The sequence below is a fragment of the Neocloeon triangulifer genome, unplaced genomic scaffold, assembly GCF_031216515.1.
Source record: "Neocloeon triangulifer isolate White Clay Creek 2 clone unplaced genomic scaffold, ASM3121651v1 ptg000022l, whole genome shotgun sequence".
Classification (NCBI taxonomy): domain Eukaryota; kingdom Metazoa; phylum Arthropoda; class Insecta; order Ephemeroptera; family Baetidae; genus Neocloeon; species Neocloeon triangulifer.
This window is the reverse complement of record NW_026775562.1, coordinates 4,239,325-4,251,497: the sequence shown is the minus strand read 5'-3', so window position 1 is coordinate 4,251,497 and position 12,173 is coordinate 4,239,325. Positions and strand designations below refer to the sequence as shown.

Below are 12,173 nucleotides of genomic sequence, written 5' to 3'. Positions count from 1 at the left end.
CTGACCGAGTTCGCAACACTCATCAACCGGCTGCAGTCGCGAGAGCGGTGAATGAGCGACCCCGACTAGCGATTCGCACACTTTGCCAGCTGCCGCTGCTGCCAACACACAATTGAAATCAACGCGCCGCGAATCGGCTTTTCGCATTACAACAGAGGAAGCTCGAACACTTTCGAATGACCATGGCTGCAGCATCATCCTCGGCGCAGGACGACGCACTCAAATATTTGGTGAGAACACGAAAATTTCCCTATAAATTGCCATTTTTAATATTCAGTTTTTAATTTTTGCTGAATTTTTATATAAACATTTTAAATATTTCGCACTGAAATTCAGAAAAATCGATTTTACAGAAACTTTTCAATTATTAAATGCAGAAATTCAAAGACTAAAAAATTTCATTTTATTTGATATGGATTTTTAGCAGGTTTAATTTAGAATTAAATTATATTAAATTTATACTGCAACAATTGCAGAACAGAAAACTCTCAAATACTTAGAATTCTCGTTGAAACATTTAACAAAATATATAATTATCCTCATTCTAATTTCATTTTTCACATTAAATGAGCTGCATAGTTTTTGTATGACAGCAAAATGGATGTGAGAACTCGCAGCTAAATTAGTATTACTTCCCAAGAAGAAATTTAATTAAAATTTTGTTGCGCTTTCTACGTCCTGCTGTTTTATAGAAGTAGAAACTAAACTACGGCTCATTTGGTAGTTAACGGAGTAGCATAAAAAAAAATGGATTAAGCGCCACAAATTTAGGTGCATTTTGTTGCAGGAAAGTGAATCAAGATAAATTATTAATTAATTTTCTACTAGATTTAATTCAAGCAGCCTATTTTATATAATATGACGACTGATCATGATTTTCAAATAGTCCAAAGATTTATAATTTTGATAAAAAAAATTCTTAGAATAATTTTAATACATTTTGAAGAATACGCGAATAAAAAACGAATAATTGATTGCTTTTCACTGTGCAAAATGTTTTGTATAACAAATTTGAAAAATAAATGTCAAAACTATTTCAAGGAATTATCTTTTTTTACCACATTTTGCTGTTATTCAGGACTTGGAAATTTTTAACTTTCAATCCAAAGTTTCTTTATAAATGAATTTTTATATCAAGATATTCACATTTTTGCACCGCAAATAACCCAGTCGCGCGGAAGAGAAAATTAATGCGTGTCGCAGCGGCATGGCAATTTGTGTGAAAAAGCGGCAGAGCGTCTCGCAACTCCTGTGCACGGTCCAGATGAAAAATCAACGAAATAAACCACCTGGAACGAGGAGCTCGCGGACGCGCAGCGGTGCGGTCATTTATTTCTGAAATGCCGGTGATAATATCTTTGCTCGTTGCTCGAGAGCAGCTGTGGGAAATGAAATAGCCGCGCTGAAAGTTGTGGATTATTTTCTCGCCGAAAAACACGCACTGGCCACGCGCTTGGAATTTCTGGAGGTCGTCCAAATTCGAGAGAGAATAAAACGGGAAGAGACTAAGAGGCTCTCTTTCTATCTCCCGGCCACACCAAAATGCTCAGAGGTCTGCGAAATGTATAATTATATCTTCAGACCGCATAATGAAAATTTAGCCAATCTAGAAATATATCAGCCGGGATAATTTGTTTGCAAATTTTTCAAAACGGTCTGCATTTCAAAATTTGAAATAATACCGTAGGAAAATTGTGCGAGATAATTAGGAATCAAAATTTTCAATTGTTGCGCAACTTCAATAAATTCAATTTGTTTCTCCTTTGAAAATTTAAATAGCAATGTAGAAATAAGAGGAATGTAAAATTAATTAGTTTTTTTTTTTGTGGTAGAATTTCACGATCGAGGGTTGATTCATGGTGATTTGAATTTAAAATCGGCTTTTCTTCGATGGGTTTTTGTGAGTTGTTTATTGTTTAAGAAAAACAATATAACCTGCTCTACATGTTTCGGCTGCGGGCTGCAGCCATAATTCATGAGCTGCGAAAACATTTTGACAAATATTAGTACAAAAATAAATCTTTTTTGTGTTAAAATTTTGCGAAGAAATGTTAATTTAATTAATTTTTCACGGAAAATTGTCAATCTAAGAGAACAATAATTTTTGAAAAAAGATTTATTTTTGTACTAATTTTAGTCAAAATGTTTTTTCTGAAACAATAAACAACTCACAAAAACCCATCGAGGAAAAGCCGATTTTAAATTCAAATTATATTTTTTATATTTATTTATTTATACAACAATTTTGTGACAATTTTGAATAAAAATGAAGAATTATCAAATTGATTAAAGAAAATTTTGATAATACAAATACGAAATTTAACTTCCAATGCAGAAAAAAGAGCTATTTAAATTTCATGAAAACAAAATTTTCTTAATTAAATTTAAAAAAAAAACTACAATCTATTATTCCAAATTTTAAATTGGAATAAAATCATCAAAATTAAATAATTTTTGTTCTTGAAAATTTGGCTTAGATAAAAAAAAAGATAAAAATAAATTCTGAATTTTCTTATTTACTTAGTTTTTTTTTGCATTTTTTTTCAGCACGCCCCTTCGGACATGCGACACTGTCGAGGGGTGTTGTCGGACAAGGTGGCCATCTTCAACGGACACGCACAGACGCACCTGGCCGGACAGGCGCGCAACCCGTTCAGCGGACACGCGGCCGACGGGAAGCCGGTGCTGGACACGAAAGACGCAAATTACGGCAGGTAAAAATCTCAAAGTGCAAATTTATGTTCTATTTCGGGCGCCGCGTTTAGTTCAAAGGCCTACTTTTGACGCCCTTTTGATTATATATTGAGGACGCGCGGCGGCGAGTGAGTGAGCGAGGAGGAACTCCTTTCGCATTGGGGTGTTGATCTCGCCCACGGACACCTCAATCTGCAAGCCACAGGGCGTCCTGTTTGTTGATAAATTCACTTTAGGCCTCGGCTATTTTTAAAAATTTCAACAATTCTAAATTTTTTTTTACGAAATCATTGAAAACGTTTCCTGGGTAAAAGTGAGACCGACAATGAGAGGCGAATTTAGTGGAATTTTAATATAAAAAAAGTTTCAGACATTTAGGCAAAATAAAAGAATAATAATTTCCTAAAATCATGTAATTACAAACACGCTTATTATTTTTCAAATTAACAAAAATTTTGTATTTTAAGTGTTTACTGAACAGCGTTAATTGCTCTGCAAAAGAAGCAGAATTAATCACAATGGAAATGCAAATTGAAAAAAAGAGTTTTTCCTCTAAAAAAGGTGACAATTTTGACCCTGATTTAATATGATTTGTACGAAATTGACATCGGTGTAAAATAATTGTTGAAAAAATTTAAATCTTCGCTTTTACTGATCACCTTTTTAGTGTTTTTTTTACCTTTTAGAACTTTAAATATCTGTTGTTGCATTAAAAGTTTAAAAAAAATATATATAATTAGGACCAATTTCTTAAAAAAAAAAATTAAATTGAAAAAACTTCCCAAATAAATCAACAAACTTTCTACAAAACAATAAAAACAATTTTTTTTTCATTATTATTCTTGTAGCTTTTTAAACAATGGGATTATAATTTTATTTTTTTATTTCTTACAAATTTATTTCTATAAATTTTCCTGTCACGTTTCTAATCAGGAAATCGTCAAATGATTAATCTTACTTATAAAAAAATGTTCATCATTAATATGTGAATTTCCTTGATTTCGTATTTTGTAGGTCAAGGGTTTTGAATCTCTGCGACCACTTTTAAGTGTTATTCTCTGTTGTGCAAAATGGGATGTTTTTGTTCCACATTCCACACCCGAGGCGCCGTAAAACTTTATTTTTAAAATGCACAAGCGTCGCCGCGACTGTATTATTTTACGAGAAAATATATATATTTATTCATTTGGTGACAGCGGCAGGACGAAAACCGCATCGTTCAAAACGTCCCGAGTGTCAAAAGAAGCAAATTCGGGTGCTCAGGTAACAAATGGCTCGAGTGTCATGACAAAGATAAATCCTATTTATCCACTTGCACGCATTCCTTTCGGCCAAATGTATCTCTCGGTGCTGCCAATTTTATTTTGTCTCTGCGAGAGAGCAAAGCTTAATGAATTAGTTTCCGAGTCGCTCGCGTAGGGTGAAAGTTGCTAATCTGTTTTTGACTCCCACGAGAGAAAAAGACGGTTTAGTCAGATGGAGATGTGAGAACTGATTGGCATTTCCTGGCTCGTTGCTTCCCAAGTTCTCACCTTTAACTCTCTACTTAAATGAAATAGTTCAGAAATAAATAAATTAGAGATTCCCGAAGATTCTTTACTAAAAAAAAAAAATAAAGCATAGATTACTTTATTTTGTTTTATCCCTATTATATTTTATTTAAATCTAATTAACTGTTTTTGTTCCTTTTTTAATCAAATAAATTCATTTTTAAATTGAATTTAAATGAAATTCAGGATCCTTCCAAAATCAACATTTCTTTGTTTTTTTGAAAATTTAGAATTTTCTGCAATTTAATTAGGATAATTATTTATTTTTATCATATTAAATTCAAATGAATGTCAGATTTGACTTTTTGAAAGAAATAAAAAGATAATTTAATTAATTAACTACTTACTTTGCAAAATAATTTATAGCTTAAAACTTTATATTTGCAATTTGAAATTAATTATAATAAAATCTAATTCAATATTTTTAAACTTCTCCTAGAAATAATTAAAAAAATATATATACTTGTATAGAATTAATAATTGTTCTACTTTTTATAGGAAATAGGAAGTAGAAAGAAAGCAATTAGCAAATGGTATTTTTTTTTTTATACAACCTTGGCCTTTATGTTGTAAATTATATGTTTGCAAAATAATGCATTCTTGGTATGCAGAAGCTATTCTTGAATGGAAATGAACTTGAATCTTTGGGCCCGTTAACGAGACTCGGTGTTTGCAACTCGTCTTCATCTCGGTCCCGGCGATGATGCACGACCGCTGAACATACAGTTAAATATGTTGTCATCTAAAATTGGCACCGCCATATTGAGTAATCGCCCTTCGATAGATTTACGTACGTGCAGCTCTTTCAAGGTCTGTTTGTCGCTCCGTCCGAATGCACGGCAGAATCAATGCGCAGATGGCGTGCCAGGAATTTTCGCAGTTATCTCTGCCAGATGCTGCGAGACGCTTTAAACCTTTATTGCGGAAAGCGCGAGAGAGCAGAGAGGAAATGACTCACGTAATATTCGCAAATTTGTTGCAACAAAAATTTTGTGCAATTTGTTCGTTTAATTAATTGTAAACGAAAATTATAAAACTGCTATTTTTGAAGATCATGATTTAAAAAGGAATGAATATCAATTGAAAACTTTAAATTTTAAAAGAATTATTTCAGAAAGCACAATTTTTCTCAATAAAATTAAATAAAATTTGCTCGGACGGAATTTTTGTTAGTTAATTTTACAATAATTTTCCATTAAAAACCGTTATTTAGCAATCATTTTCATTTGCTAAATTATATATTATAAATTTCCTTTGATCTAAAAATACAAATTAAATCAAAAGCAAAAAATTATGATTAAAAATTGCTGATATGAAATTTTAATTAATTAAGCGGATTTCTTTTTTTTAGTGCAATGAAAGAAAAGATTGTACTGAAAATTCTAAAAGAATAAAGTAAAACAAGTTTTCATTTATAAAAAAAACTACAACAAAAAAGTCAATTTTTTTTAATTTTTTACATAGTTTTGGATTAGATTTTGTTAATAAATTGGAAATTATAAATTAATTATGAATTAAAACGGAATAAATGTCATTGCTAGTTTTCAGACGGATAAATTTGGAACCTTAAAAGTCACAATTGGTTTTAAAAATTAATGCGTTCTATAAAATTGTCTTTCAAATCTCATTTTTGATAATTATAAACACCGGTGACTTCATCAAACTAAATCTAAAAATTTTTATCAAATTTATCTTGAGCACTTCTCGCAGGTGAATCATCAGAGAGCGACTGATGCTTCTTTTGTGTCTCTTGAATCATCTTTTTGACGCGCAGAAAGAAATGAAAAAGCACATCTCACTGTCGGGGCCAAAAACAAAAATAAACCGGTGAAAGAGGAGGTGTGTTTCTCTCTCTCTCTCCGTCATGATATACAAAACACACACTACGCACTGGACGGACGGACACGAGAGCAAATATTGTCGTGCGCAAAACTTCAAACAAATACCTTCATGGACCGCCTCCAAATGACTTAAAAAAAAAAGGCTCAGTTTTGTCACGCGGATTAAAAATAGAGCGAAAAAATTGCCAGCCCTTGTCTCATTTGACCGCCCTTGAGAATGGAAATTAACAAGCTAGAGCTAATAAATAGCAAACAAAGGGGTGAAAAAAATTCAGCGATTAATTAATGGCCTAGTGCGATTCGCGCTGTTTGAATTCAATTAAACCTCTTTAGAGCCGAGCGCCGGCGAACGGATTTTGCTAACGAAATTCTTCATCGTCTGGCTCACAAAAAGAAAAAAAAAAAACGATAAAAGTTGGCTGCGATCTGAGGTAGAAAATTTTCTGCAATTAATAAATTTTTAAAAACTGCGTAAATTCTTATGCATTTATTTATTTATTTTTTTTAAGGGTTTAAAATTTAATTTTATTGTCTGAGTGAAATTTTTTTATAAACAAATCAGCAATAAAAAAAGCTTTTCTTTGTCCAAATAATTATAAATTATCTAAAAATACTTTCTCCTCGTGCATTAATCAATCAGGATTTAAATCAAAAAATCCAATTAAAATATTTCACGTTTCAACAATTCAATTTTTTTTTGTCTTCTTTTGTCTGCTTCTGAGTGAAAAAAACCCAGCCGCTTCTCAATTAATTAGAAATTCGCTTGGCTCTGTTCCAGACCTGTCGAGGGATCAAAAACTGACCAGCGGGGCAAGAAAGCGATGCAGCACGTGGCCAAGGAAATGCTCGAGTTGTGCGAGATCATCAACGAGTACGGCCAGATGGTGCCTGCCAGCGACGAAATCAAATTCATCCGCTTCGGCGAGCTCTTCAATGTAACCATAATCAAACTTTTGCTGAATTAATTTTGTTTAATGGAATAATTTTTTGCAGATTTACACCATCATTTCTGACAAGGTTGTGGGCTTGTTGCTCAGAGCCCGAAAACACTGTTTCGTCGATTTCGAGGGCGAGGTTTTATTCCAGGTTAGTTTTTTACTTAAAAATAAAAAATTAAAAATTAAATTTCCCATGAAAATAATATTTTAAGTTACATTTAAAATTTCATTTCAGAGGAGAGACGACGACGTTCCTGTTTTGTTGATCAAACCCATCCAGGAGATCAGAACGATATTCAAGAGTGGAGAGGCTCTCAACCACGGGACCAACAGGTAATGAAACAAACTTTGATTATGCAGATTTTCGCCTCTCAGTGTATTTTATTAACTGAAAATGATCTGTAACAACATAGACAATTACTATTTTTTCTCACACAGATATTTCTGCTGTCATTGGCTTTTTGCGAAAAACAATTTTTATTCAACGAAACGTTTGGCTCAATTTTTACAAAAATATTTCTGCATTTCTGTTTCAGCTACGCTGCGGTCAGCAAAAGATGATAATCATCCAGACACGTTTCTCAATATTTCCATGAACGAGGGTGTGAAATTGTCGACTTTTTTTAGAGAGAGAAAGAGAGAGAATGGCGGGGAGAAATCATTCATATACGTTGGTTAATTATTGTACATATTTCAGAGCTTAACTGTTGTTCTCAGAATTTCTGCATCTTAAACTCTATTTTACTTTATTTTGACTAGAATGTAATAATTATTTAATTGTTAAACGTTTAGTTAATGCGATGCTGACAGTGAAATTGTGTATTATTTTTGTCAATCAGAAGAGATGGAATTCTTGTGACCGCATAATAATATTTTAATTAAAAATAGATTTGGAAAAATGTCAGCAGTTTTTCAATTTTCCTTCTCAAATTAGAAATCACATGTTTCTTTCTCAACACATCTTTTGTGCAGGACCCTCGACACAATTGATTAATTACCTCACAAATGATAACAATAATTATTTTATACAAATGGAAATTGGATTGATCTGTGCTCAAAATAAGTGAAACAAAATGTACAACAGGCAGTTAGGGTTCAATTCGAACGCACAATTCAAAGTGCAATATATAATAATTAAGAAAAAAAAAGTATATTTATAATGTAACGAAATTTCTCCCAGCGGGGAACAAATATAGGCAGTAAAAATGCTAGTCTCTGGTTTGACAAAGAGGGACGTTAATCAATTCGAAAATTTCCGACCGAAGCGAATTTGCAAATTCACGACTCATTCAAAATTTGTTGTTAGGGGTTGGGGGAAATTCGTTAGGAACCCTCACTAGAGAAGAAGAAACCAACCACCCTTTTTACGGCTTGCGTGGTAAGGGTGGGGGTGGAGCGTAACTCATGGGTGGGCAGATGTTGATCGAGTTGCTGTTGGCCGGGTTTTTGCGCTCCTTCAGCGGAATGTTCTCGTAAATTTGGTGCGGCAACTCCTCAGGTGGCCTGGAAAAATGAAGAAATTCAAAAAAATGCAAACAAAAAAATTATTTTCAAGAAAATAGGATTCGTAGATTAATTTAATAGAGTTGAAATAAATTTTGAGAAAATTTATAAATAATTAAATAATATATAAATTGCAGCCTTCGATTTCTCCAACTTTACTTCAATCCAGTTCAGTTAGCAAAAAAATTTCTGATTTGATTTTGCTCACCTTGGAAGGGTGACTTCGGATTCGACAGGTAATCTGCCGTTACCGTTGATCGAAGGTTCACACCTGCAGTTGGATGCGAGAGAAACCGTCGAGACAGCCGGGGTTACCCTGTTGATGTTGCCACTCAGGTCGGAAGAGGCGGTGTTGCCACTTGTGTAGCGGATGTTGCTGTAGTCTCGGCCCATCTGAAGACTCCTCTGAACAAATCAAATAAAATTTTAAATAAAATTCAAACTTTTGAACGTATTCATTTCTGTGCCACAACAAAAAATATCCAAACTAAAACAGTGCCTAAATCAATTTACTCACGATGATTGCATACAAAGAACTCGGCTCTGATTTGCCCTTATTAAAAAGTTGAGAAAAATTGATTGAATTTTAATATCAAATTACCTGTTCAGCCTGAAGTCTGGTGGAGACGGTTTCGATGTAGTGCTGCACAGAGAGGTAGACAAACTTGTACTGCGCCTCCGTCTGCACCATTCCAGACCGCTGCGACCGCACCATTTGGATTGTGCGCTGAATGTCGATTTCACAGTCGAGGCCTGAAAAATTAGGCAAAATTAGCAACTTTCACTTAAATAAAAAATGGGTTTTCTCCACCTTGACGCTTGATTTGGTCCAGGATCATGTCCACTACGATGAATGTGCCCGTCCGACCGATGCCTGCACTGCAGTGCACCAAAATGGGTCCGGCGTCTGGAATGCTGCTCTGCCGCGCATTCACGTCGTGCAGGAAATTCAAAACACAGCCAGGGTCTGAGGGAACGCCATGATCTGGCCAAGCCTGGAATAAAGGAAATTGTTTCAAATTAAATTATATAAAATTTGAAAATCTAAATCTATTTTTTAATTCTTCATGAATGCTTTTAATTAAAAACTTCATCATTAAAATTAACTTGTGAGAATTTACAATTATGAAATTGAAAAAGACTTTAAATACCTCCAATACAAAATTTCGATTTTTTTATTACAAATTTTATTCCACTTATTTTCCAATAAAAAGAGATTTTATTTCACAAATAAAGCTAAAAACAAAAGGTTCAATTTTTCTTCGATTTTTTTTTTTGAAATATAATATAAATTCAACTTTATCTTAACCATTTATCTATGAAATTAATTATAAAATGCCTAAAACCGCACCTGGAAGTGGAAATGAAAAACTTTTCTCTCTTCAGGGACGCCTTCCCTACTGACGAGGAACTCTCGAAGGGTGTAGTCGGCGTTGGAACTTTCACATAGATTTCTCACTTTTACCAGTCCATATTCTTTCAACTGCCCATCATCTGGCCAGTATCTAGCGCATTTGTTCTGCAAAAACAAATTAAGAAAGACATCAGAACCTAGCACTAATTATACAATAATTTTAAGACCGATTAAAAAATATTGTATAAATTTAAACAAAAATTGAATCAATAGAGAAATTTTAAAAAGAAAATTACAATTTGATTTTTTCCATGAGGAGCAAAAACCTACGGAAACATTGAAAATTAAAAAAGTTATACTTTTAAAAACCATTTTGATTGAAATTATCTCAAATCTTACATTTTTTTAAATTTGATTTCAATTGTTTTATTTTCTCACCTTCCCTCTTTCGATTTCTTTGGTTGTCATGACGATGACCCTGGTGTTTTCCTGCCACACCATGTACCAAAAGTCACCAGTGGTGCTTGGCAAACAGCCTTGGGTCGCAATGTACGATTTCTTCGGCTCGTCCGTGTACATCTCCTCCTCGGGCTGGATGTAGTTGGCGTTGATGTAGTCCGAGCCAGGAACGTTCGGGTCCACTTGGAGCAGTTTCACTCTCGTGTCATCGACTGTGTTTAAAATCATGCATTAAATATTGGTCAAAAATTGGAGAATTTGATTTTTTTTACATGGCAATATGTTTTTGTATCGGTTTTTGTTGCGGTTCTCCGGTTTCTGGCCCTCTTTCCTGGAGAACAGGTGCTTGCACTCCTGCTGCTGCAACGACTCAAACTCCTCCCAGAAACCAGCCTTGCCGGTCAATTTGTCATTCTCTTTCTGCAAATTAAATAAAGTCGGTTAAAAATAGAATTAAATTTAAAACAAAATTAAATATGGAAATTTAAAAAAGAATTAATAAAGTTTATTAATATTAATTTTTTAAATCAACTTATACACATAATTTACTACTTCGATCTATTATTTTCTTAAAAATTTTTTTTTTATTTTTAATAAAATTTATTTTAAAATTTAAAAAATTAATATATAATAATTTAGTTAATAAAACTGTCAATAATTAATTTAAAAAAATATTATTGTTTAAATTAAGTCAAAATAGTTTATTTTTCTAAACTAATTTAATGGTTTTAATTCAAAAAGTTTATATTCAATTTTACTATTTAATTAATTTCTTTAAAAATAAATAATTATATTATTAGTTAATAGTATATTATATTTTGTGTGAAATTTAAAGGATTTTTTTAATCTTATTTCAAAATAATTTTGTTTATACCTGAAGCTCTTTAACTCGACTGTCAATGCCGCTGGCGTTGATTCTGGTGGCATTGAAGGGCTGCTTGAGGTGCACAACAGTGCCACTCGTTTCAACCATTGGGTTCTTCTTGTAATGCTCGATTAAGTCCGAGAGGCTCACAAAACGCTCACCACCTCCAACATCAAATTTGCCATCCTGGAATCAAATAAAAACATTTTTTGTTATTATTTTTAATTTTAATGTCTGTCAAATAAAGATAAAATGAAATTTATTTGCCAATAAAAAGGACATAAAACTTATTTATCGCTTGCGATTTCCTTCGGGCCTAATTTGACATCGTGTTGCGCAACACAAACAACAAAATAATAATACTTTACGACGTGCAAATTTACTTCCTGAGCTGTCAACTTTCGATTTCGGCCTGCCAAACGAAGCACCTGCGCGCGACATTCCTGAATTTCGTTTCAGGTACGCCAACAAGTCACCAGGGCAGGGAGGAAACGGAATTAATTAACCGGAACCGACAAACAGATGAGGCAACACCGATGGATATGACGACGCATGCATAGAAATTAAGCCGTTGAAAGAGAGAGAGGAAGCGACGAGGACCACCCTTCTCTGTAACGAAAGAACAATGCCAATCGAAAACCGCAGTTAGTGATGCAAATTAAGTTAATTTTGAAGAGTTGCATCAAATGCATTGTTCAAGGCGTTTTATAAGAGAATAATTATTAAATAATTTCTTAAGATGGAAATTTTCTCTTATTTTATAGAAAATGGAAATCATTTTACAAATTTAATATTAAATTTTAATAAAAATAAAGGTTACAGCACTTCTAATTTTAAACAACTATAATTAAAGGAAATTTTTTTAATTTATGGAGGGTATTTTTTTTTGCAAAAAGTATCCAAACTTCTAAGCGTTACAATAAGTATTGAAAAACTTGTAACCAGCTCTAAATGAACAAAAGAAATGTG

General features: G+C 33.0%; 2 protein-coding genes across 4 annotated transcripts in view; one reads left to right on the top strand and one right to left on the bottom strand.

Annotated features, from left to right (window-relative positions):
* Window positions 1-7,924, top strand: LOC132204140 (actin-binding Rho-activating protein-like). The gene is made up of 6 exons (XM_059632428.1): window positions 1-230; window positions 2,548-2,714; window positions 6,864-7,020; window positions 7,079-7,171; window positions 7,259-7,356; window positions 7,560-7,924. The coding sequence occupies exons 1-6, from the start codon at window positions 177-179 to the stop codon at window positions 7,582-7,584; spliced, it is 594 nt and encodes a 197-aa protein (XP_059488411.1). The 5' UTR covers window positions 1-176; the 3' UTR covers window positions 7,585-7,924.
* The window catches only part of LOC132204139 (tyrosine-protein phosphatase non-receptor type 11-like), a 23,345-nt gene continuing 18,533 nt past the window's right edge, over window positions 7,362-12,173 (bottom strand). For all 3 annotated transcript variants that reach the window (XM_059632425.1, XM_059632424.1, XM_059632427.1), the window contains 8 exons: window positions 11,214-11,390; window positions 10,612-10,759; window positions 10,319-10,551; window positions 9,878-10,045; window positions 9,338-9,521; window positions 9,128-9,279; window positions 8,735-8,931; window positions 7,362-8,526 (listed from right to left, as the gene is read on the bottom strand). In XM_059632425.1, coding sequence (XP_059488408.1) covers window positions 8,388-8,526; window positions 8,735-8,931; window positions 9,128-9,279; window positions 9,338-9,521; window positions 9,878-10,045; window positions 10,319-10,551; window positions 10,612-10,759; window positions 11,214-11,390 — 1,398 coding nt within the window. In that variant the 3' untranslated portion in view covers window positions 7,362-8,387. The remainder of the gene's footprint in view (window positions 8,527-8,734; window positions 8,932-9,127; window positions 9,280-9,337; window positions 9,522-9,877; window positions 10,046-10,318; window positions 10,552-10,611; window positions 10,760-11,213; window positions 11,391-12,173) is intronic.